Source organism: Pseudophryne corroboree, chromosome 4, assembly GCF_028390025.1.
Source record: "Pseudophryne corroboree isolate aPseCor3 chromosome 4, aPseCor3.hap2, whole genome shotgun sequence".
NCBI classification, from domain to species: domain Eukaryota; kingdom Metazoa; phylum Chordata; class Amphibia; order Anura; family Myobatrachidae; genus Pseudophryne; species Pseudophryne corroboree.
Genome location: NC_086447.1, coordinates 461,449,909 through 461,473,920, shown reverse-complemented (window position 1 = coordinate 461,473,920; position 24,012 = coordinate 461,449,909). Strand labels below are relative to the sequence as shown.

General features: G+C 47.3%; 1 protein-coding gene across 2 annotated transcripts in view; it reads left to right on the top strand.

The window, feature by feature from the left end:
• MMS22L (MMS22 like, DNA repair protein) overlaps positions 1-24,012 on the top strand; it is a 457,009-nt gene that overhangs the window by 410,397 nt on the left and 22,600 nt on the right. For both annotated transcript variants that reach the window (XM_063917017.1, XM_063917018.1), the window contains 3 exons: positions 15,011-15,180; positions 17,948-18,159; positions 18,311-18,477. In XM_063917017.1, coding sequence (XP_063773087.1) covers positions 15,011-15,180; positions 17,948-18,159; positions 18,311-18,477 — 549 coding nt within the window. The remainder of the gene's footprint in view (positions 1-15,010; positions 15,181-17,947; positions 18,160-18,310; positions 18,478-24,012) is intronic.

The following is a 24,012-nucleotide window of genomic DNA, read 5'->3' as shown; positions in this document are numbered from 1 at the left end:
CATCATCTCCCCTCCCAGTTAAATAAATGTGCCAATGTGCCCTTGGGAACTGATCAAACTGGACTGTGCTCCAGCATTCCTTCAGATTATTTTTTTTTCTAATTCTTTTTAGAGGCTCTCTGCTATTATTATACCCTTCCTCACTTTTTTAAAAGCGGGGATGCTGGTTTTAGGCGCCCTGACCAGCGGTCAGGATAGGTGACCAGGGATTCCCCTAAAAGACTCTGTCTGACCTAAGTTAGGAGTCTGCAGCTCCTGTCCAAAGGAGCTGACAGCCCAATCACAAAGAAAACAGTGCCAATAGCAGAGACGTGAGTATCTTGCAGCGTCGCCGTCCCCCCATCCTCCTGCAGGGCAAGCTCAGAATGTTATCCTCTCACCGCTGCATCCTTAAATGGCGGGGGATTAAAGGGATAATCCCTGCTGCCGTCACTCGTGCCGGGGCTTCAGTGATTTTCCTCTAGTGAGCGGACTCAATTTACTACGCGAGTTCATCTCGCTTCAGATAAAGGGTGATGCGCTGCTATTATTATTTTTAAAGTTGCGCAGCTTACTATCCTTATTATAGGTGTGGCGGCCATTTTAGTTCAATCGGTGCCAGATTCACATGAGAAAGGTTGGCGGAGACTGCATAACACACAGTCTCTACCAGCATATACAAGGTGCTGGATTAATTTCCTGTTCCTCTCCTTACAGTGCATCTGGAATCGCTTCACTTTTTCCACATTTTGTTATGTTACAGCCTTATTCCAAACTGGAATACATTTATTTTTCCCCTCAAAATTATACTCACAATACCCCATAATGACAATGTGCAATAAGGTTGTTTTTTTTATTTTTGAAAATTTATTAAAAATAAACTAAGAAATCAAATGTACATAAGTATTCACAGCCTTTTCTCAATACTTTGTTGATGCACCTTTGGCAGCAGTTACAGCCTCAAGTCTTTTTGAATATGATGCCACAAGCTTGGCACACCTGCCAGTTTTGCCCATTCCTCTATGCAGCACCTCTCAAGCTCTATCAGGTTGGATAGGAAGCATCGGTGCCCAGCCATTTTCAGATCTCTCCAGAGATGTTCAATCGGATTCAAGTCTGGGCTCTGGCTGGGCCTCTCAGGGACATTCAGAGAGTTGTCCTGAAGCCACTCCTTTGATATCTTGGCTGTGTGCGTTGGGTAGTTGTCCTGCTGATAGATGAACCGTCACTCCAATCTGAGGTCAAGAGCACTCTGGAGCAGGTTTTCATCCAGGAGGTCTCTGTATATTGCTGCATTCATCTTTCCCTCTCCTGACTAGGCTCCCAGATCCTGCCGCTGAAAAACATCCCCACAGCATGATGCTGCCACCACCATGCTTCATTGTAGAGATGGTATTGGCCTGATGATGAGCGGTGCCTTGTTTCCTCCAAACATGATGCCTGCCATTCACGCCAAAGAGTTCAATCTTTGTCTCATCAGACCATAGAATTTTGTTTCTGATGGTCTGAGAGTCCTTCAGGTACATTTTGGCAAACTCCAGGCGGGCTGCCATGTGCTTTTTATTAAGGAGTGGCTTTCGTCTGGCCACTCTACCATACAGGCCTGATTAGTAGATTGCTGCAGAGATGGTTATCCTTCTGGATGGTTCTCCTCTCTCCACAGAGGAATGCTGTTGCTTTGACAAAGTGACCATCGGGTTATTGGTCACCTCCCTGAGTAGGGCCCTTCTCCCCCAATCGCTCAGTTTAGACGGACGGCCAGCTCTAGCAAGAGTCCGGGTGGTTCCGAACCTCTTCCATTTACGGATGATGGAGGTCACTGTGCTTTTTGGAACCTTCAAAGCAGATATTTTTCTGTACTCTTCCCCAGATTTGTGCCTCGAGACAATCCTGTCTTGGAGGTCTACAGACAATTCCTTTGACCTCATGCTTGGTTTGTGCTCAGACATGCACTGTCAAGTGTGGGACCTTATATAGACAGGTGTGTGCCTTTCCAAATCATGTCCAATCAACTGAATTTACCCCAGGTGGACTCCAAGTAAGCTGTAGGAACATCTCAAGGATGATCAGTGGAAACAGAATGCACCTGAGCTCAATTTTGACTTTATGGCATAGGCTGTGAGTACTTATATACATGTGATTTCTTAGTTTTTTATTTTTAATACATTTGTAAAAAAAAAAAAACACAAACTTTTTTCATGTTGTCATTATAGGGTATTGAGTGTAGAATTTTGAGGGGGAAAAATTAATTTATTCCATTTTGTAATAAAGCTGTAACATAACAAAATGTGGAAAAAGGGAAGCATTGTGAATACTTTCCGGATGCACTGTACCACAGACAGAGGACAGGCACGTTTACTGCTAAGAATCCAGCACTGCTGCTACTACAAAGCTGCAGTCTGTTTGGATTTTCCTGCCACAAAGGGACATTCCATCTGACAACCTCCTGAAGGGCTGTGAGTACACTGGGGTGTAACGTACGTTGGTGCAAACAGGGATCCTAGGGTTTTGTGTGATCCTACCTCTCCACATCACATCACCTTCTGGTCTCAAAATTCTTCTCTACTCTTCACAGTGTGTGTTGGTAAATATGACAGGCAAGTCAAACACAAAAGCTTCTCAGAAGCTGTTTAATTGCATTAAGTGCAACACTAAATTTACGCAGTCAGAAGGGAGAGCCTCCTTCTTTGAGTCTTGTAATGAAGCCAATGCTGATATGACTGCTGATGCCTCTCCTGCTCCTTAGGCTTCAGTCCTAGCTGGAACTATGGCCAATTTGTCTTCTGAATTAGCAGCATGTCGCAGGATGAAACTAGCCTGGGCTACGGGCTTGGCTAAGTCCGTTCGAGGGACATCTAACTTTTATGGGTTCATCCAATAGTTCCTCTCCAGGTCCTTCCCTTAGACAGAAGTGTCCACTGCCTACTGTGTTTCAGTCGGACTAGGAACACCTTCTACAAGAGGAGGCGCAGGAAAGCGAATGGGAGGAAATTTTGGAAGACCTTCCACAAGAATCTAAGACCAGTACTCTGTGTCGAACCATTGATTACAGCGGTGAAACAGGTGCTGAATTTCCCTGAGGAACCAGTATCTGAACCTCAGGATTTCTGCAGTGGGGTACAATGGGGTTCCACAGGGATAACATCGGGGTGTAGAGTAGGATCTTCATCCGAGGCACCATCAGGCTAAAAGCTTTGACTGTTCCCAAGATGCACAGCGCCGCCTCCTCTATAACCCCGCCTCCTTGCACAGGAGCTCAGTTTGTAAGTTGGTGCCCTACCAGCAGGTCACTAACAGGGGGGCTGCTCCAGCAGCCCTGAAAAGACCTTTTATAAGAATAAATAGAAGACTTCAAGGGCTGCAGCATAGGCACTACAGGCTAGATGTCATTCTGACATCTTATGCTGCAGCTCCATCACCTTTCCCGGCGGCGCTGTATACTCCCGCGCCCTGGTTGCAGGGCACTTACAGCGGAGGGCTTCGGCACTGCCTAGCACACACACCTGACGCTGCTCTCCGGGATCGCATGGCCGGACCAAGGGAGGCGGTAAGAGGGTCCCCCAGGCAGGACCCGCTGGAAACCGCGATCCAGTGCGGCCTTTGGGAGATGGACCGCGCTCGCTGGCGTGGACACTGTGGTAGTACAGGGACCCCATTAGACCACCAGGGCAAGGGCACAGGTCGGATTACATTATTAATCTGTTTTACAAGGCCCGCAGTACCCAGTGGTGTAGTCCAGCAAGGGGATAAGGCTCTGGCCTGTAGCCCCAGGCGCCATTTACTGAAATGTTCCCGTCCTGGAGCTGCATATTTTTCTCTCTCCCTCACTCCCGGTCAGCGTTTGGTGCCATCACTACATGCTGAGCTGATTCTGGGACTGCATGGGCAATATCTCCTCTGTAAAGCCGCTTGCATCATCAGCGCTGTGCATTTACAGGACACTGAAGTATTCTACATGTCTTTAGACAGTGTTAGTTACTGCAGGGTTATTTCGTGCAAGTACCCTGTGATATACATCCAGTCTTTACTGTGCATTGATGTATCTATAAGCCTATATAGCTTTACTTGGTGTTACTTAGTATTGCTAGTCCAGTGCAGTTTTATTTTTTGTCATAATTTCTGCATTGTACATGTGACTGTGTGTGTGTGCATATAGCTGCTGTGGGATATCTACTCCGTGCATCTCACTCATACTGCTATCCCTATATTCTGTACCCTGAGGGGTGCTAAGTGTGTCAGGGTTTTTGTTTAATATAGGTAGTTCACAGGATATACTTATTTTGTATTTTTCTCTGTGATTTTCAGTCACCATATACCTCTTGAATCCTCTGTCTGTGCTGTCTCACTGCACAGGGGGTTCTTGGTCAGGTATTTTATCTGCTGATATTGTACTGTGTCGCCCGTGGTTTACGCTTTCATATCATGTCAGCTGCAAGGGGCGATAGTTCCGTGGCTGATCCCGCAATACGCGGTGATGATGCAGCGGACTTATTGGAGGATAACATAGCAAATGAGGGTTCAGATTCTAGGGGTTCTCTACCCCCCAGTCAGGTTGCGGCAACGGGGGCACATCAGACCCGCCTTGGGCTGCTATCTCTACTTTACTGACTACGCTGGTAACTAGACTCGCGCCCCCTATGGGTCCTCCCGTGCCTTTACAGCCACATATCGTCCCTGCGGTTAATCCGCCATGGGCAGATCTCCTGTCCACTCAGTTACAGCAATTGAAACACTCATTGGTTCAACAGAAACCTAACTCTTGCCCGCCTGAGACCAAGGGGTCCTCTAAGCGGGCCATTACTTCCTCACAATCCACTCATGTTTCGGATACTTCTTCCGATGAAGATGGCGTATATACTGACTCCTCAGACACTGATGCAGATGCTTTTGATGGGGAATCTATTTCACAGGTGGCTGTTCCTGACCGCCTGGAGGCTATCAGGCTGATTCTTCAAATTGATGATGAAACAGAACTTGCAGATACCTCTAAGAACCCTGATAGGTTCAAACGTCAGAAGGTTACTAAACTAGTGTTGCCTCATTCTGACCACTTGGTTGACATACGTCAGGAATCCTGGGAGAATCCAGGAAAGAAATTCACACCTCATAAGAAGATGCTAGCTCGCTATCCCTTCGCTGCGGAGTTAAGTAAAAATTGAGAAACGCCACCGCCGGTGGACTCGCAAGTCACTCGGCTGGTGATGTCGTCTGCTCTGCCTGTCACTACCGTCACCTCTCTGAAGGAACAGACGGATAAGCGTGTGGAGGGTTGCTTAAAGTCTATTTACACACTTGAAGGAGCTGTGCATAGGCCCACTATTGCAGCTTCTTGGACTGTAGAAGCTATTGCAGCCTGGGTTCAGGAGGTGGAAGCGGAGCTGCCGTCTAATTTTCCTGATAATGCTAGACAATGTCTTTCATATATTGTTACAGCCTCTCATTACATTCAGGAGGCGGCTTCTGATGCCGGTGTTCTGGCGGCCAAAGCGTCTACTACGTCCATTCTGGCTCGCTGGATTCTCTGTTTGCGGTCCTGGTTTGTAGATCTGGACTCTAAGAAAACCTTGGAGGTGCTCCCTTTTAAGGGGAACATACTTTTTGGAGAGGATCTCAACAAGATTGTTGCTGACTGCATGTCTACCTAGTACTGCTCCTTCGACTCCGAAGGTTGAGTACCTACTTTCTTTTCTTTCGACCTCCAGGTAACGCAAAGGGTCAGGCGTACCCGAAACAGTCTACCACTTCCAAAACCAATAAGCCCAAACCTAAGCGTGCCTGGGCTGCCCTTCAGCCTGCTTCCAAAACAGACAAGCCTGCTGCATGACGGGGCGGGCCTCCCCCTGAGGGAACCCAGGGTGGGAGGCCGACATCTACGGTTTACCCAGGTATGGTTGAGGACCACTTTGGACGCCCTGGGTAAGGGAAGTTGTCACTCACTGATACGCCATATCCTTCAAGAAACGTCCCCTTCGTCAATTTTGCCTGACAAACACCCCTTCGGATCAGGTAAAGGCCAAAACTCTGTCTGGTGGTACAATCCCTCCTGGACACAGGAGTGGTAGTGCCGGTGCCTCTGGCTCAGAGAGGCAGGGGGTACTATTCCACGCTGTTCCTAGTCCCGAAACCGAATGATTCCTCCCGGCCCATTCTCAACCTCAAGTCTTTGAACAAGTTTGTGAGGGTATCCCAGTTTCGTATGGAAACTCTTCGCTCTATTGTTCTGGCTTTGGAGCCAGGGGACTATATGGTATCCCTGGACATACAGGATGCTGATCTACATGTTCCTATTGCCATATCGCATCAGCAATACCTGCGGTTTGCTATTTGCAACCTCCATTATCAATTCCAGGCTTTACCTCCGCGGATCTTCACCAAGGTCATGGCGTTGATGACGGCCTTGCTCCATCGTCAGGGTATCAGTGTCCTGCCGTATCTAGACGACTTGCTGATCCTGGCAAATTCCCCAGAAGTTCTCCGTCATCTGGATCTGACGGTCCAGTTTCTGCAAGCCCACGGGTGGCTCATCAATTGGAAGAAATCATCCCTGGTCCCTGCCCAGAGCATGGTGCACCTGGGGGCGTTGTTGGACATACACAACAAGCGGTTGTTCTTGTCACAGGATAAGGTCCTGAACCTTCAGAACAAGATATGATGCTTCCTCTCTCGCCCGCGAGTGTCGATACACTCGACGATGCAAGTACTAGGCCTCATGGTGTCTGCTTTTCGATATGGTAGAGTAAGCTCAATTTCATTCCCGCCCTCTGCAGAAGCTGATTCTTGCCAAGTGGGACCACCTGCCTCACCAGATCAGGTCTCACATGATCTCCTTGTCTCCGGAGGTTCGTCTGTCACTGAGCTGGTGGCTACAGGACCAACGATTGAGCAGGGGTTGTCCCTTCTGGATCTCCAACTGGGTCCTCCTGACAACGGATGCCAGTCTGAGAGGTTGGGGCGCGGTGTTGGAGCAACACTCTCTTCAGGGTCGGTGGACCAGGGAGGAGTCTCTCCTCCCGATAAACATTCTGGAATTGCGGGCGGTGTTCAATGCTCTGAAACTGGCCAGGCATCTGATACAGAACAGGCCTGTTCAAGTACAGTCGGGCAACGCCACCTCGGTGGCATACATAAATCATCAAGGCGGCACTCGAAGCCGCATGGCAATGATGGAAGTGTCAAGGATTCTTCATTGGGCGGAACTCCATCTGCCAGCCTTATCGGCAGTGTTTATTCCGGGGGGTCTTCAACTGAGAAGCGGACTTCCTCAGTCGTCAGAACGTACACGCTGGAGAGTGGAGCCTTCATCCAGAAGTATTTCAACTCCTAGTGGACAAGTGGGGCCTACCAGACGTAGTCCTGATGGCGCTTCGGAGCAAGGTCAAGGGATCCTCAAGCAGCGTTCGTGGACGCACTGGCAATTCCATGGAACTTTCGGCTGCCGTACGTGTTCCCTCCGGTGTCACTCCTGCCCAGGGTAATAAGGAACTTCAAGCAAGAAGGAGGAATACTACTTCTGATCGCTCCAGCGTGGCCCAGATGGCATTGGTTCTCAGACCTACAGGGTCTCTCGTTAGAGCGTCCTCTTCTGCTTCTCATTCAGGGCCCTTGTGTCTACCAGGATTTGGCCCGGCTGGCTTTGACGGCGTGGCTCTTGAAGCTTCAGTTCTGAGGGCCAAAGGATTTTCTGAGGCGTCGTTCAACCTATGTTGAGGGCCCGTAAACCGGCTTCTGCTCTGATTTATCATAGGGTCTGGAATTCTGGAATTCTTCCTTTCTTGGTGCGCATCTAACAATTATAACGTATACAAGTTTAGTACGGCCAAACTTTTGGCTTTCCTGCAACAGGGCCTGGACTTGGGCCTTCGTCTGGCCTCCCTCAAGGTTCATATTTCTGCCTTGTCGGTATGGTTTCAGAGAAAAATTGCGACTCTGCCTGATGTTCATACATTCACTCGGTGTTTTACGGATTCAACCTCCCTATGTCCCGCCTGTGGCTCCTTGGGATTTGTCGGTTGTTCTGGAGGCCTTACAAGAGTCTCCGTTTGATCTGTGGACCTTAAGTAGCTTACTCTTAAGGTCCTGTTTCTGCTGGCTATTGCCTCTGCTAGACGGGTTTCAGACTTGGGTGCCTTGTCCTGTCAGTCACCCTTTCTAATTTTTCACCGTGGCCGGGCAGTTCTCCGAACTCGTCCTGGTTATTTGCCTAAGGTGGTATCGGCTTTCCACCTTAACCAAGAGATTGTGGTTCCGGCCTTTACCTCTCCAGGTTTATCCTCCAAAGAGTAGTCTTTGGATGTGGTACGGGCTCTCCGTATTTATGTGAAGAGAACGACTTCGCTTAGGACAGGCATGTCCAAACTGCGGCCCTCCTGTTGTGAAACTACATATCCCAGCATGCCCTGACACAGTTTTGCTGTCAGAGAATGCTAAAGCTGTGTCAGGACATGCTGGGATATGTAGTTTCTCAACAGCTGGAAGGCCGCAGTTTGTACATGCCTGGCTTAGGAGATCTGATTCTCTCTCTGTCCTTTCTGGTTTTCACAAACGTGGTTGGCCTGCTAACAAGCAGACCTTGGCCAGATGGATTAGAATGGTGATTGCACATGCTTACGTACAGGCTGGACTCCCAGCTCCTGATAACATCAAAGCCCATTCTACTCCACTTCTTGGGCGGCCTGCCGTGGTGCGACCCTTGAACAATTGTGCAAGGCGGCTACGTGGTCCTCAGTGAACATGTTCATAAGGTTCTATGCCTTCGATATTTCCACCTCCCAGGATGCCTCCTTTGGACGCCGGGTTCTTGTGCCCGCTACAGTGCGTCCCCTCCCATGAGGAACTGCTTTAGGACATCCCCGATGTTATCCCTGTGGAACCCCAGTGTACCCCGCTGCAGAAAAGGAGATTTATGGTAAGAACTTACCTTTGTTAAATCTCTTTTTGCGAGGTACACTGGGTTACACAGGGCGCCCACCCTGACGCACTTAGCTAATTTGGGTTTGTGTGGCATTAGCCGCTGACACCTTCTCCTGTCGTGCGAATGTGTTTTATGTGGCTGCTAATGGTTGTCGTCTCTTACCTGCTACTGCATTGGACTGGTTAACAAAACTGAGCTCCTATGCATGGAGGTGGGGTTATAGAGGAGGCGGCGCTGTGCATCCTGGGAACAGTCAAAGCTTTTAGCCTGTTGGTGCCTCAGATCAAGATCATACTCTACACCTCGATGTTATCCCTGTGGAACCCAGTGTACCTCCCAGAAAGAGATTTAACAAAGGTAAGTTCTTACCATAAATCTCCTTTTTGACTTATTCGGTAAGCAAAAAAAATCATCTGTTTTACCTTTCTCACCAAAGATGCATTACCACCAGGTGACAGCATGGAAACAGCCAAACAAGAGTTTCCAGGTCCCCAAAAGGTTATTTTACATCTACCCGTTTCAGTCTTCTATGACTGAAAAGTAGGAACCCCCCCCTCTCTCTTGTGGATGCGTCAGTGTCCAGATTGTCTAAGAAGACAACTCTGCCTGTTCCAGGAACGACTACACTTAAGGACTCTTCAGAGCAGAAGCTGGACACAACCTTAAAGACTGTACACTGCCGCAGGAGCCCAGCTCAGACCAGCACTTGTAAGTTCTTGGGTGAACAGAGCATTGGGGAAATGGGCAGAACAGCTGGTACAAGGGTTAGACACCGGTACTCCAACAGCAGATCTTTGGGTACTGGCGCAATACATCCGTGAGTCAGCAACTTATTTGGAAGTAGCCGCTTAGGACATGTTAGGTCAGTGCTAGGATTTCCGCTTCTGCTGTGGCAGCTCGCATAGCCTCAGGCTATGCTTGTGGCAGGCAGATGCAGAGTCAAAACAGGCTGTTGAGGCTCTCCCATTTACGGGGGAAATTCTGTTTGGCCCAGAAATAGATAACTGGATCGCCTAAGCGACTGGGGGTAAGTTGCCTTCATCTAGTCCCCCTACCAGAAGAGCATGTACGGAACCTTCCTTTCAGTCCTTTTGTGTCCTGCAGTCCTTTCAAGGCAGAGGTGCTACTACATATGCCAAAGGTAGCAGATGAAGAGGACTCACACAAGCTACTGCATGGCGCGCAGAGGCAAAGCTGCACGAAAAACAGCTGGCATGACAGTCTTCCAGCCCACCTGGGTGATACACAGGTGGGTGCTCCTCTTCCAACAGTTCTGGAGACAGACCTCCACAGATTTTTGGATTCTCCGTTTAGTGTCAGAAGGTCAAATTGGTATTTTACAACAGGCCTGCCGGTTTATCAAGACAAAACAACGGTCTTGCAGGAGGCAGTCTAGTCCCTCCTGCTATCAGAGGTTCTGTTACCAGTACCAATACAAGAGAGGGGTCGGGGGTTTTCTCCAACCTTTTTGTGGTACCGAAACCAGACAGATCGGTTAGGCCTACTTTGAACCTGAAATCCTTAAACCATTATCTGGACTTTTATCGATACAAAATGGATTTAATTCAGTCTGTGATTGCAGACATGGAATCAGCGGCGTACTTAATCTCCATGGACATCAAGGATGCGTATCTCCACATTCCGATCTGGAAACTGCATCAGGCATTCCTACGGTTTGCAATTTTGCCGGAGCATTATAAATTTAGGGCACTGCTGTTCAGACGAATCTCCTTTATTAAAATTTGGATCTGAGACTTGAGGTGTGTCGGTAGGCCGTTCTATTTGGGCAGTATCAGGCGCTGTAGGGGCCTGGAGTGAAATTGTGCGTATTCCACTATGTTGAATACTGATACCATGGCCGCATGTATAGAGACCTGGGGGCTGTGACGCAAGTAGTGGATGTGCAACTGCAATGTTGCAATCTTTTCCTGAGGTAGGAAGATGCATTGTAGGCTGGCATCCAGTAAAGTACCGAGGTGTAGCATCCTCTGAGAAGAGGCGAGTGAGGATTTGGCCCAGTTGATTATCCAACCATGGGCCTGGAGAAAGGACAACGTCAGTTGGAGATTCCAGGAGAAGGAGATCATCCAAATAAGGGAGGATGCGAATCCCCTGACCTAGGAGATGGTCCGCCATCACCGCCATGATTTTTGTGAACACCCTGGAAGCTGTGAATAGTCCAAAGGGTAGGGCCTGAAATTGTAAATACTCTTGGAGTACAGCAACCTGAGAAACCATTGGTGACGGGGCGCTATAGGCACATTCAGGTACGCATCCTGGATGTCCAGGGAAATTATATAATCCCCATGTCGCTTTGCTAGGGCAATGGGACGGATAGTTTCCATACAGAACTTGGGTACTCTGAGGTACAATTTAAGGTTCAGAATGTGTCTGTATGAGCCATTTGGTTTCTGAACTAAAAAGAGTGTAGAATAGAAACCCTGACCATGTTGATGGCGTAGAACAGGGATGACCACTCCAGACTGCAGTAAGGAGTGAATGACTGCCTGCAGCATTTGTGCTTTGCCGGAATCCGGTGAGGGAGTGGTAGGGAAGTACTGTCTGGGCACCTCAGGAAGGAGAGAGCGTAGCCGTGAGAGACCACTTCTTGGACGCAGGTGTCGGTTGTGATAAGACTCCATGCCTGGGCAAACTGAAGAAGTCGGTCTCCCGCCCTCGGGTCCCCCAAGGGGATACCCATCATGCGGAGGGTTTATCTTCAGGTTTGGTAGGAGGACGTCTGTCGGCCCAAGCCTGTTTTGGCCCTGGGTTTATAGGCCTTGCCTGTGCGATCTGAGTGTGGAAAGGACTTAGAGGATACAGTGCAATGTTAAGAGCAGCTTCACCAGTGTTATAGGCCGCATCTCTGATGTTTGCAATAATTGATACTTGCGCCGTGGACCGATCAAATGTGAAACTGCATTCCAGGTCATCGGACCATGTCTCAATGGCCTTAGCGAGCCATGCTGTAGCCGTAGCTGGCCTGGCAAGCGAGTACACTGACTTCAGACATGAATCCAGTTGTCTATTCGGTAGTTTCTTAAGTGAGGACGCAGTTGGGATAAGCAGGGTGGAACTTTTGAGTAAGTGTGTCACATGAGTATCCACAATCGGTGGGTTCTCCCACTTTTCATAGTCCTCTGTGGGTAACAGGTAAAAGGAGGTGAGCCTTTTAGGTACCGTGAATTTTTTAGGAGGAGTTTTCCACACTTCAGTTCTAACTTCTGTGAAGTGGTCCATGTGTGAACTCAGGTAGAACTACTTTTCGCCGCTTGCATAGCGGGTCTTTAGAAGTAGTGACCGGTTCAGCATATTCCAGCTGAAGAGAGAATTTGACCGATCTGATTAATGCTGCCACATTAAATTTAGATGGGACCTCTCTATCCCCTGAGGGAGGTTCTGCATCAGAAACCTCAGGCATGTCAGACTGATGATTACTGATGATTCCTCAGAATCATGATTGTGGTTTGGATTGTGAGGAAGGTATAGTACGTTTAGCAACAGTAAGGTGCAGGCAGTGTGCCTTGTTCATGTATCATGATTTGAAACGCAGCAGATGAAGCAGCCAGACTCTGAACAGACCAAGAGAATTAATCCAACCATTGGGTTTGGATGGGTGGGGCTGCTATGGCCTGGTAAACAGGTTATAATAGCTGGTGAAAACCCATAGAGGGAGGCATTGGAGGCTGCAGTTGCTGTGGAACAGCTGTAGGGGGAGACATAGTAGGCTGCACTTGGTGTGGGCCAGTTCCCCCTGGAGCCAGTGTGGGCTGTACTGGCTGAGGTATACCCATAGGGGGGACCACCAGTGGGGTAGCTATACGGTCTGCAATTTTAGCCAGTATGGGTGTAAACGATGCTCATGGGGACTCTGTTCAATAACTGGTGGGGCTGAGGTGCTGGGATGCATTAGGCAGCCCGGGCATAACCCATCCTGTGGTAAATCCTGAGGTAAAACATCAGTGTGACAGGCATTACATGCTACCAAAGTGGGTACCCCTGCCTGTTTTGCCTTGCTTGTTAGACATGGTAACAGCACGTAGTGAACACACACATTATGGTATTAAGAAGTGCACAGTATGTGACAATGAGCGTACACAAATACAATATTTAGTAAAGTGTGGCAGAGTTAACCCAATACACACCAGTATTCAAGGGTCACAGAGAGAAAACAGGTACAGGGAAAGCAAATATAATGTACAGTTTGAATAAACAGAAATCAAATGGCAGCACTAGCATGTCGCATACAATGCAGAAAACAAATTTAACTGCAATGGACACTGCTATCAACTACCCAGCGCTGAGGTAAGGCTGGTAGGATTTAGCATTTTGTATAAGCTGCTATGTAGGAGAGGTATACAGGGAGACAGCCCACCGCCTCTGGAGACCTCCAGAGCTCTGTATGATGGCCACTCAGCGTCTCTTGAGAGGAAGGAGAAGCAGCCCAGGGCAGGAAGACCGCTGTGGAATGGCACCCTAGGCCAGGGGAGGGGTCACTAGGGAATCACTTACCTTCCCTGTGCTGAAGGTTCTCCTGGCCATTAAAGGGTCCCCAGCACCAGTGTCTAGTGCAGCCGCGAGTACACTTAATGGACTGGAAGCACATTAGCAGCCATGGTCTGCCTCCCAAGACCGCGGTATATGGACTGTGCAAATCGCAGGTCTCACAAGCGGGAACCCGCCTTACCTTTCCCACATATCTCCGGATGCAGTCCTGGGGCACCGCTGCGTCTTGTTTGGGAGAAGGTTGGAGTGGGAGTACTGCTGAAATCACACTCGTGGTGTCTTGGCCTGGTGGGGGTGATGGAGAGACCGCTCTGGTGTCCTCTGGACTGCCAGGAGCTGTCATCCCATTGTAAAAGACAGATGTGAGGAAAAGAGAGGTCTGTGAAAATTAATATAGTTATGCCTTATTTCCCACGTCAAACATGTACTTTTTATCCCCATAGCATGTCCCTGCTCACCCCTAGATTGTGTTCATATCAGCATATTGATAATATATGCAATTGTGTTATCTGTTACACTTTAGGTAATGTATTCATGTTAGATCTTGTTGCCTATTGTTTACTAAAGCCACAGTGGACACTCAAAGGTTGAGTCATAGAAAGTACCATTGTCCCTTTTTGTTTACTCCCTGTTGTCCAACAGTGAGCTGGCAGATGTATTCACCTTGGTTAGAATATGTATTGTATTCCAGTGCTTTATCCTGAGACAAAGAAGTCAAAGACACCCCTGCAATATGAAGCTTCTGGGGGTATAAGTAGAGCTTCCCATAGAGCTGAAGAGAGATTCTGTGCTCCTAGACTAAGAAGTAATGTTCTTTCAGGGAGATGTAGTAATGTGACACAATACCAACCCCTGCATCCCGTAAGGGTGAAATCCTGACCGTCTACATGCCAACTAGCAGGGACTATTCCCACTCCATGACACCCATAGAGTGGCTCGCCACTGAGCCCACAAGGGGCTTCGCTCCACTCACCCCCAACACACACACACACACACCTCCCCCCGCCAGCATTCTGGTCAATAAACCACTGTTGGATTTTCATCTACTTCCGTTCTTGAGTCATTTGGAACCCTGTATCTTCACAACAGAAAAAAAGAAAAAGTTGAAAGCTTAGGCTGCAAGCTGCAGCCCCTGTTTAGTGTGTCCAGCTCCGTGCTGGCGCTGAAAAAAAAAACCTGATGTGCCTGATCAATGGGGGCGGGGTATGAAGGGGGAAGCGCCCAATGCATCCTGGGAGGCTTACAAGCTTATTGTTCGGTGCCAGTCCTGGTCTCAGCCAGCATCATACCCAAGGTTAAGATTTAACCCTGTGGAGACCATGGACCCCAATGAAGAAATGCTTGTTTTACATGAATATATATTTAACTATCCTTCAAATTAGGTAAATATACCCTGCTATATTGGTACCCTTACCATCAGAACACATATGCTGCATGGTCCAGTTTAGGATTGTTTTGAATTTATTATGAGTGGGATCTGCTCTAAATGCAGTGCTGGGCTTCACTTGAAATGGGATTCAACTACAAAATAAGTCCTAGTGTTTCCTCCTGAGTACCTGCCAAGTGCTGCAAGGTTTTACTGCTATGTTATCTTGTTTCTTGTCTGCTTTCCAGGATATCTTGTGCGGTATTGGGCATTGATCCTGGCCACTTCCAAAGCACAGCAGCTCCTCTTCCGTATCATTGATTTACTACTTTTACCACATAGCTTGTTCCAAAAAGATAAGAGTTTGCCGCCAGCTATGCTCTCTGCTATACGGGAGAGCTTGCCTCTCTTTCTACAGGTAAATATCTTGTGTCATTTATCACTAATATTGCGTCATACAGTAGCTAGTGCAGAGCTGCACTTCATGTGATAATGCATGGGGAAATACAGGCAGTTTATTACACAGAGGAAACGGTAGCTGCAAGGAGGGTGTACCATTGTGAGTAGTATAGATAGGAGCAGAGCATACCCTAATAAAGAGAATACTCAAAGTGTTTAAAGATGATGCTTAGAGGATCAGCCTTATAAAAGAGTCTTATATGGTGTGGCAGGGAATCTCTAAGTAAAGTAACAGTGCGAGAATAAGTACTGGTGATCAGAGAAGAAGGGCAAGGTAGAGGCAGATCCAAAAACCGTCGAAGGAGAATTTCTCCAAGGTGAGAATTGGAACATATAAAGAGATGGTATTGAGCTGTAATTGGACTTGGAATCTAAAGAATATGGGGAGGCACTAAAAGGGTAATATAGCCAATATGGAGTGGAAACAGTCTTGTTGCATCATTTAGGACAAATTGGAGTGGAAATAAATGGGTTAGAGGGAAATTAAGTAGGAGGTGGCAGTCATTGAGGTGAAAGATGAAAGAATAAATGTGTTTGGTTGGAGATAAGACTAGATGGGAGATTGGATGTGAACAATAAAATAGAGGGCTTAGTTAAGTGTGACACTTAAGCAGAAAGTTTTGGAGACTGGAGGAGTTGTGGTGTTGACGATGAGGGAAATTTGAGCTTTTTTAATGTTGAAGCATATTTGTTGAGAGACAGTGGGTTGCAAAAGATGGAACAAAAATTTAGAGATCGGGGAGGACAGCTAGTTTCGGCTTTTATCTACATAGCCGTGTTACAAGTGACTGAAATTAGTGATATAGTTCACCAAGAGAAGTGTTGTGCACAGTGAAAAGCAGATGATAGATAATAATAGAACTAGACATCCCTAGAACGAGACATCTCCTTTGATGAATGCATGCTTCTGTATGATGGCAGTTGGGGTGGAGCAGTACAGACCACAATCAAAAGATCCTGGTTTGGAATAAAAATCTACACCTGTAAAGCAAAATCAGGATATACAGTATATGTTAGGGGGACTGTATTGACACAGAATACAGACAATTGCCATTATCATGACGCTGATGAAAAGCTTACTCTAGGAAGGGTATTGCTTCACAGCTGCTAATTTCTATATATTCCCTCAACTGGCCGATATATATTGTCCCATCAGACAGACACCTAGGGGTCCCGGAGGATGATCCAGAAATACTGTATGTCCCTGATGCGCTAAATGGGAAAAAAACTGCAAAAGGGAGAAATCCTAGGATTTCAGCATTGAAATGTGTTTGCTGAAGTGGGAAGATGAAAAAAGACCTCTGTATCTTGTCTGGAGTCTACAACATGGAAATTCAGAGATCCAACACAACCACAGTCAAATCACAGGCTGTGGTTGGCTGTACATGTAACTGAAAAATGGGTGGGGTGGACTGTGCAGACCAATACATGAAATTATCCCATAAATGGATACAAAAATATTTTAATCAAAATACCCGCCTACTGGATCAATCATTTTTAAATGCTTTCATCTTATATTATAAAAAAAAAAAAAATGGAGGTGGCAAATTACTACCTACACTACAGTTTACATTGGAGTTGCTGATTGATTATCACTGTCCAGCAGAGGCCTTCATGGGAAACGCATTCGATCAGGATCCTGCCCAAACTCCTTATGGGTAATGAAGACACTTCCCAGAGTTTGTGCCTGCTGCAGGAAAAAAAAAAAAAGTAAATCTGGCTTAAAAATGTGCATTGTGCAGCTCTTAATGTTAAGTTTCATTGTTAAAATTTTGGTTAAAACTATTTAGAACTTATATACACTAAAAGTTATTTAAATATTTTAAATTTTAAATTCATGCATTTGAAAACTTGCCATTTTTGTTATAAAAATGATATAAATAGAAGTTTTTGCTAATACAATCAATTAAAAAATGAGAATTTCTGAGCAATTTTTGGAGAAAATGTCATTTAAGGGGTATATTCAATTAAAGTCGGATCCATTCCGACATGTATTTGTCAGAATGGATCCGACAACCCCTATTCAATCCCATCTTAATTCGACTTTTTCAAGTCGAATTTAGATGGGACGCTGAGAGGAAGAGAAGGGGGCGAGCCACGGGGTAACAGCCGGCGGGCATACAGGGAGATCAGCGCAACGGAGTAGCGCTGCAGCAGGATGTCACTCAGCCACCTGACCTCACGGCAGCTTCCACCCAGCTCCAGCAGCGTGCTGTAACCGGGTAGAAGCTGCCGTGAGGTCCGGGCGGCTGAGTGACATCCAGCTGCAGCGCTACTGTATTGCTGATCTCCCTGTATGCCCACCGGCTGTCCCTGCGGCTCCTTCCCCCTCGCCTCCTCTGGGTCCGCATCTCAGTCCGACATCATTTTGATTTTGGACTGAGATGGTCGAAAAGGGGGCCAAAACCTGTCGGATTTGGCCCCGTTTTCGACATCAACACGTGGATCGGCAGCTATTCCGCCGATCCACGTGCTTTCCGACAAGTCGAATTTATCGACTTTTCGAAAAATATAGCAAAATATTGAATAGGTCGAATCAGGATTTGACCTTAAAAAGTCGAAAACTGCCGTCTTTTCGACAGACGGCAGTTTTCAACTTCAATTGAATATACCCCTTGGTGGTTAAAAGACTTTGCAAATTATGTGCTCAAAGAACAGTAGTATATTGAGGAGCCAAGTTAAAGTTGAATAGGCAAATCTAACATGAAAATGGTTTTATATTTCAGGGTCTCTCTATTATATCTCGACAATCTCAAGCGCAAGCTGCCTACGTAAAGCAGCAGCTAATAACAACTATTCAGCAATATTTTGGGAGGTTTCTTCCTAATGCTCCTTCTTCCTCTACAACAGGAAGCCACCCTGTCCTCCTAGCTGTGTGTGATTGTGTTCAAAGTGCACACACAACCAACCTCAGGAGGATTGTAATGCAAGTGATAAGGTGAGTGCATGTATGTATGTGAGATGTTGGTGTTTATTTCTCTTAGCTCTAAAAATAAAAAAAAATGGTTTGTCTCATACTATCAATAACATGTTGTGGTTTCACTCTTATTACTGTATATTGTTTAAATATTTTTGTTTGCTTTTATCAGTGACAGCTACTTGCAATTCAAAGGTCACTCTCCACCTCCACGCTTGGCCTCCATTCTGTCTTTCATTCTTGATATTTTCCAAAGAAGCAAGGTCATTGATGTGGCCGATGCAGAGTCTCTTCTTCCTCCTGTACTAAAGTGCTTGGTATTGGTCAATGAGCCTCAAGGTAAGACCATATGAATCTTACAAATGCCAAACAAAAGATGCTTTCGGCAAATTATGTAGGTAGTACTATTTACTTCTTTTCTCTACGACGAGACCCCTACAACATAGAACTCACCTACTTGGAATTGATAAGGACATTTCATGTAAGACCCATTGGTATTTGCGCCACTCCTCATTTCTTCAAGTACTATTTACTTGTGTACAAATATTTGTATGTAACATATGGACGTGAACGGGAAGACTTGTCAGAGCAGGGTAGCCAGATATCAGTAAGGGCACTGAGGTGATCGAGGATGAGGTCTTGAATGGATTCATATTTGTTGTAGACAGCTCAAGCATTATAGAGTGTACAGGAAACAGGTAGGTGGAAAAGTGAATGCGTTTCTAAGGGTTTGCGGTATGTGGTGGAAGGGAAATTTTGTGCTGGAACAATTGGTATTATGCGAGGTTGGAGGGAAATGTCACAAGCTGGCAGGAAGAGGAGGTGGGAGCGAATGCAATCAAGGAAGGGAGATAAGGTCGCAAGAGTGTTATTGCAGTTGATGCTAGGCAATGATTAGAGTGCAGGGAACAGCATTTGCAGCTTCAGGTGAGGAAAGTAATGAAAGGAAGGGTAGCGCAGAGATAGGAAATGAGATAAATAGGAAAAAGTTACTAAAATGTATGAATGGAGGGGTGGGGTGTTAAGAAATAAGATGATGAGATATTAGATGAGTAGCTTGGTGCATTAAGTTCAGGACAGAGAAGAGGCAGTTGTAATATTGAGAGGGAGAAGCGCAAGGGACAAGAAGTTATTGGTAAATGACACCATGAATGCAGGTGGTATTAGTACCGGATTTTTAGGATCTAAAAAACTAAATTATGTTGTTTTGGATTTTTTTCAATTCATGTTTTTGAATGTTATAGGATTTAACAATTTAAGTTTAGGAGTTTATCTGAAAATAAAACAAAACCACACTACATCTAATTATGTCTGAAATACTGGGCCTTTATTACAGATGTGTCCTGCTACTTCCTTGCAGCGAGATATGCAGGTGTGAGCGCACACACGCACCTGCGATACATTTGCTTCTATTGGAAAGCCACGGTTACGAATGGCTCACAGCCTCCTAGGCACGGTTGGTTGTGATCCATTCACAGCCGTGGCTTTCCCATAGAAGCAAATGGATCGCGGATGCATGTGTATTCTCGCACCAGCAAAACTCGAGAGCTGGCAGCCACGCTGCATACGCTACACTGCAAGGCTGTTACAGGACACATCTGTATGTATAAATTACTGTACATGTGAAAACTACTCATTCCACACATTCCCACAGTAAATGTAGATAGTTTCAACTTAAGTAACAGAATTAGGTATTTCTCTGACGTCCTAGTGGATGCTGGGACTTCCGTAAGGACCATGGGGAATAGCGGCTCCGCAGGAGACTGGGCACAAAAGTAAAAGCTTTAGACTAGCTGGTGTGCACTGGCTCCTGTCCCTATGACCCTCCTCCAAGCCTCAGTTAGATTTTTGTGCCCGAACGAGAAGGGTGCATGCTAGGTGGCTCTCCTGAGCTGCTTAGAAGTAAAAGTTTAAATAGGTTTTTTATTTTCAGTGAGTCCTGCTGGCAACAGGCTCACTGCATCGTGGGACTAAGGGGAGAAGAAGCGAACTCACCTGCGTGCAGAGTGGATTGGGCTTCTTGGCTACTGGACATTAGCTCCAGAGGGACGATCACAGGTTCAGCCTGGATGGGTCCCGGAGCCGCGCCGCCGGCCCCCTTACAGAGCCAGAAGAGCGAAGAGGTCCGGAGAAATCGGCGGCAGAAGACGTTCCTGTCTTCAAATAAGGTAGCGCACAGCACTGCAGCGCCATTGCTCTCAGCACACTTCACACTCCGGTCACTGAGGGTGCAGGGCGCTGGGGGGGAGCGCCCTGAGACGCAATAAAACACTGTAAAAACCTTATATGGCTAAAGAAATGCATCACATATAGCTCCTGGGCTATATGGATGCATTTAACCCCTGCCAGTTTTCCTGAAAAAAGCGGGAGAAAAGGCCGCCGTGAAGGGGGCGGAGCCTTTCTCCTCAGCACACAAGCGCCATTTTCTTTCACAGCTCCGCTGGAAGGACGGCTCCCTGACTCTCCCCTGCAGTCCTGCACTACAGAAACAGGGTAAAACAGAGAGGGGGGGCACTATTGGCAGCTAATATATAAATACAGCAGCTATAACAGGGAGTAACACTTATATAAGGTTATCCCTGTATATATATATATAGCGCTCTGGTGTGTGCTGGCAAACTCTCCCTCTGTCTCCCCAAAGGGCTAGTGGGGTCCTGTCCTCTATCAGAGCATTCCCTGTGTGTGTGCTGGGTGTCGGTACGATTGTGTCGACATGTATGAGGAGGAAAATGATGTGGAAGCAGAGCAATTGCCTGTGTTAGTGATGTCACCCCCTAGGGAGTCGACACCTGACTGGATGGTCGTATTTAAATAATTACGTGACAATGTCAGCACTTTGCAAAAAACTGTTGACGACATGAGACAGCCGGCAAATCAGTTAGTGCCTGTTCAGGCGTCTCAGACACCGTCAGGGGCGCTAAAACGCCCGTTACCTCAGATGGTCGACCCAGACACGGATACTGAATCCAGTGTCGACGGTGAGGAGACAAACGTAATGTCCAGTAGGGCCACACGTTACATGATCACGGCAATGAAGGAGGCATTGAACATTTCTGACACTACAAGTACCACAAAAAAAGGGTATTATGTGGGGTGTGAAAAAACTACCAGTAGTTTTTCCTGAATCAGAGGAATTAAATGAGGTGTGTGATAAAGCGTGGGTTTCCCCCGATAAAAAACTGCTGATTTCTAACAAATTATTGGCACTATACCCTTTCCCGCCAGAGGTTAGGGCACGTTGGGAAACACCCCCTAGGGTAGATAAGGCGCTCACACGCTTATCAAAACAAGTGGCGTTACCGTCTCCTGATACGGCCGCCCTCAAGGAACCAGCTGATAGAAGGCTGGAAAATATCCTAAAAGGTATATACACACATACTGGTGTTATACTGCGACCAGCAATCGCCTCAGCCTGGATGTGCAGTGCTGGAGTGGCTTGGTCGGATTCCCTGACTGAAAATATTGATACCCTGGATAGGGACAGTATTTTATTAACTATAGAGCATTTAAAGGATGCATTACTATATATGCGAGATGCACAGAGGGATATTTGCACCCTGGCATCAACCTCTCAGCAGAAAAAGACACCGTCTTTTCAAACTCAGTCCTTTCGTTCCTATAAGAACAAGCGGGCAAAAGGCCACTCATTTCTGCCCCGGGGCAGAGGAAGGGGAAAAAGACTGCACCAGGCAGCCTCTTCCCAGGAGCAGAAGCCCTCCCCCGCTTCTGCCAAGTCTTCAGCATGACGCTGGGGCTTTACAAGCGGACTCAGGCACGGTGGGGGCCCGTCTCAAAAATTTCAACGCGCAGTGGGCTCACTCGCAAGTGGACCCCTGGATCCTGCAGGTAGTATCACAGGGGTACAAATTGGAATTCGAGACGTCTCCCCCTCGCCGATTCCTGAAGTCTGCTCTTCCAACGTCTCCCTCCGACAGGGAGGCAGTATTGGAAGCTATTCACAAGCTGTATTCCCAGCAGGTGATAATCAAGGTACCCCTCCTACAACAGGGAAAGGGGTATTATTCCACGCTGTTTGTGGTACCGAAGCCGGACGGCTCGGTGAGACCAATTTTAAATCTAAAATCCTTGAACACTTACATAAAAAGGTTCAAATTCAAGATGGAATCACTCAGAGCAGTGATAGCGAACCTGGAAGAAGGGGACTATATGGTATCTCTGGACATCAAAGATGCTTATCTCCATGTCCCAATCTTCCCTTCTCACCAGGGGTACCTCAGGTTTGTGGTTCAAAACTGTCATTATCAGTTTCAGACGCTGCCGTTTGGATTGTCCACGGCACCCCGGCTCTTTACCAAGGTAATGGCCGAAATGATGATTCTTCTTCGAAGAAAAGGCGTCTTAATTATCCCTTACTTGGACGATCTCCTGATAAGGGCAAGATCCAGGAAACAGTTAGAGTTCGGAGTAGCACTGTCTCAGGTAGTGCTACGTCAGCACGGGTGGATTCTAAATATCCCAAAATCACAGCTGATTCCAACAACACGTCTACTTTTCCTGGGGATGATTCTGGACACAGTCCAGAAAAAGGTGTTTCTCCCGGAGGAGAAGGCTAGGGAGTTATCCAAGCTAGTCAGGAACCTCCTAAAACCAGGCCAAGTGTCAGTGCATCAATGCACGAGAGTCCTGGGAAAAATGGTGGCTTCTTACGAAGCAATTCCATTTGGAAGATTCCATGCAAGAACTTTTCAGTGGGATCTGCTGGACAAATGGTCCGGATCGCATCTTCAGATGCATCAGCGGATAACCCTATCTCCAAGGACAAGGGTGTCTCTCCTGTGGTGGTTACAGAGTGCTCATCTTCTAGAGGGCCGCAGATTCGGCATTCAGGATTGGATGCTGGTGACCACGGATGCCAGTCTGAGAGGCTGGGGAGCAGTCACACAGGGAAGAAATTTCCAGGGCTTGTGGTCAAGCATGGAAACGTCTCTTCACATAAATATTCTGGAACTAAGGGCCATTTACAATGCCCTAAGTCAAGCACGGCCTCTGCTTCAGGGTCAGTTGGTATTGATCCAATCGGACAACATCACGGCAGTCGCCCACGTCAACAGACAGGGCGGCACAAGAAGCAGGAGGGCAATGGCAGAAGCTGCAAGGATTCTCCGCTGGGCGGAAAATCATGTGGTGGCACTGTCAGCAGTGTTCATTCCGGGAGTGGACAACTGGGAAGCAGACTTCCTCAGCAGACACGACCTCCACCCGGGGGAGTGGGGACTTCACCCAGAAGTCTTCCAAGTGATTGTAAGCCGTTGGGAAAAACCAAAGGTGGACATGATGGCGTCCCGTCTCAACAAAAAACTGGACAGATATTGCGCCAGGTCAAGGGACCCTCAGGCAATAGCGGTGGACGCTCTGGTAACACCGTGGGTGTACCAGTCTGTGTATGTGTTCCCTCCTCTGCCTCTCATACCCAAAGTACTGAGAATCATAAGAAGGAGAGGAGTAAGAACTATACTCGTGGCTCCGGATTGGCCAAGAAGAATTTGGTACCCGGAACTGCAAGAGATGCTCACGGAGGACCCGTGGCCTCTACCTCTAAGAAAGGACCTGCTCCAGCAGGGACCTTGTCTGTTCCAAGACTTACCGCGGCTGCGTTTGACGGCATGGCGGTTGAACGCCGGATCCTGATGGAAAAAGGCATTCCAGATGAAGTCATCCCTACCCTGATCAAAGCCAGGAAGGATGTAACCGCGAAACATTATCACCGCATTTGGCGGAAATATGTTGCGTGGTGTGAGGCCAAGAAGGCCCCCACAGAGGAATTTCAACTGGGTCGTTTCCTGCATTTCCTGCAAGCAGGACTGTCTATGGGCCTAAAATTAGGATCCATTAAGGTTCAGATTTCGGCCCTGT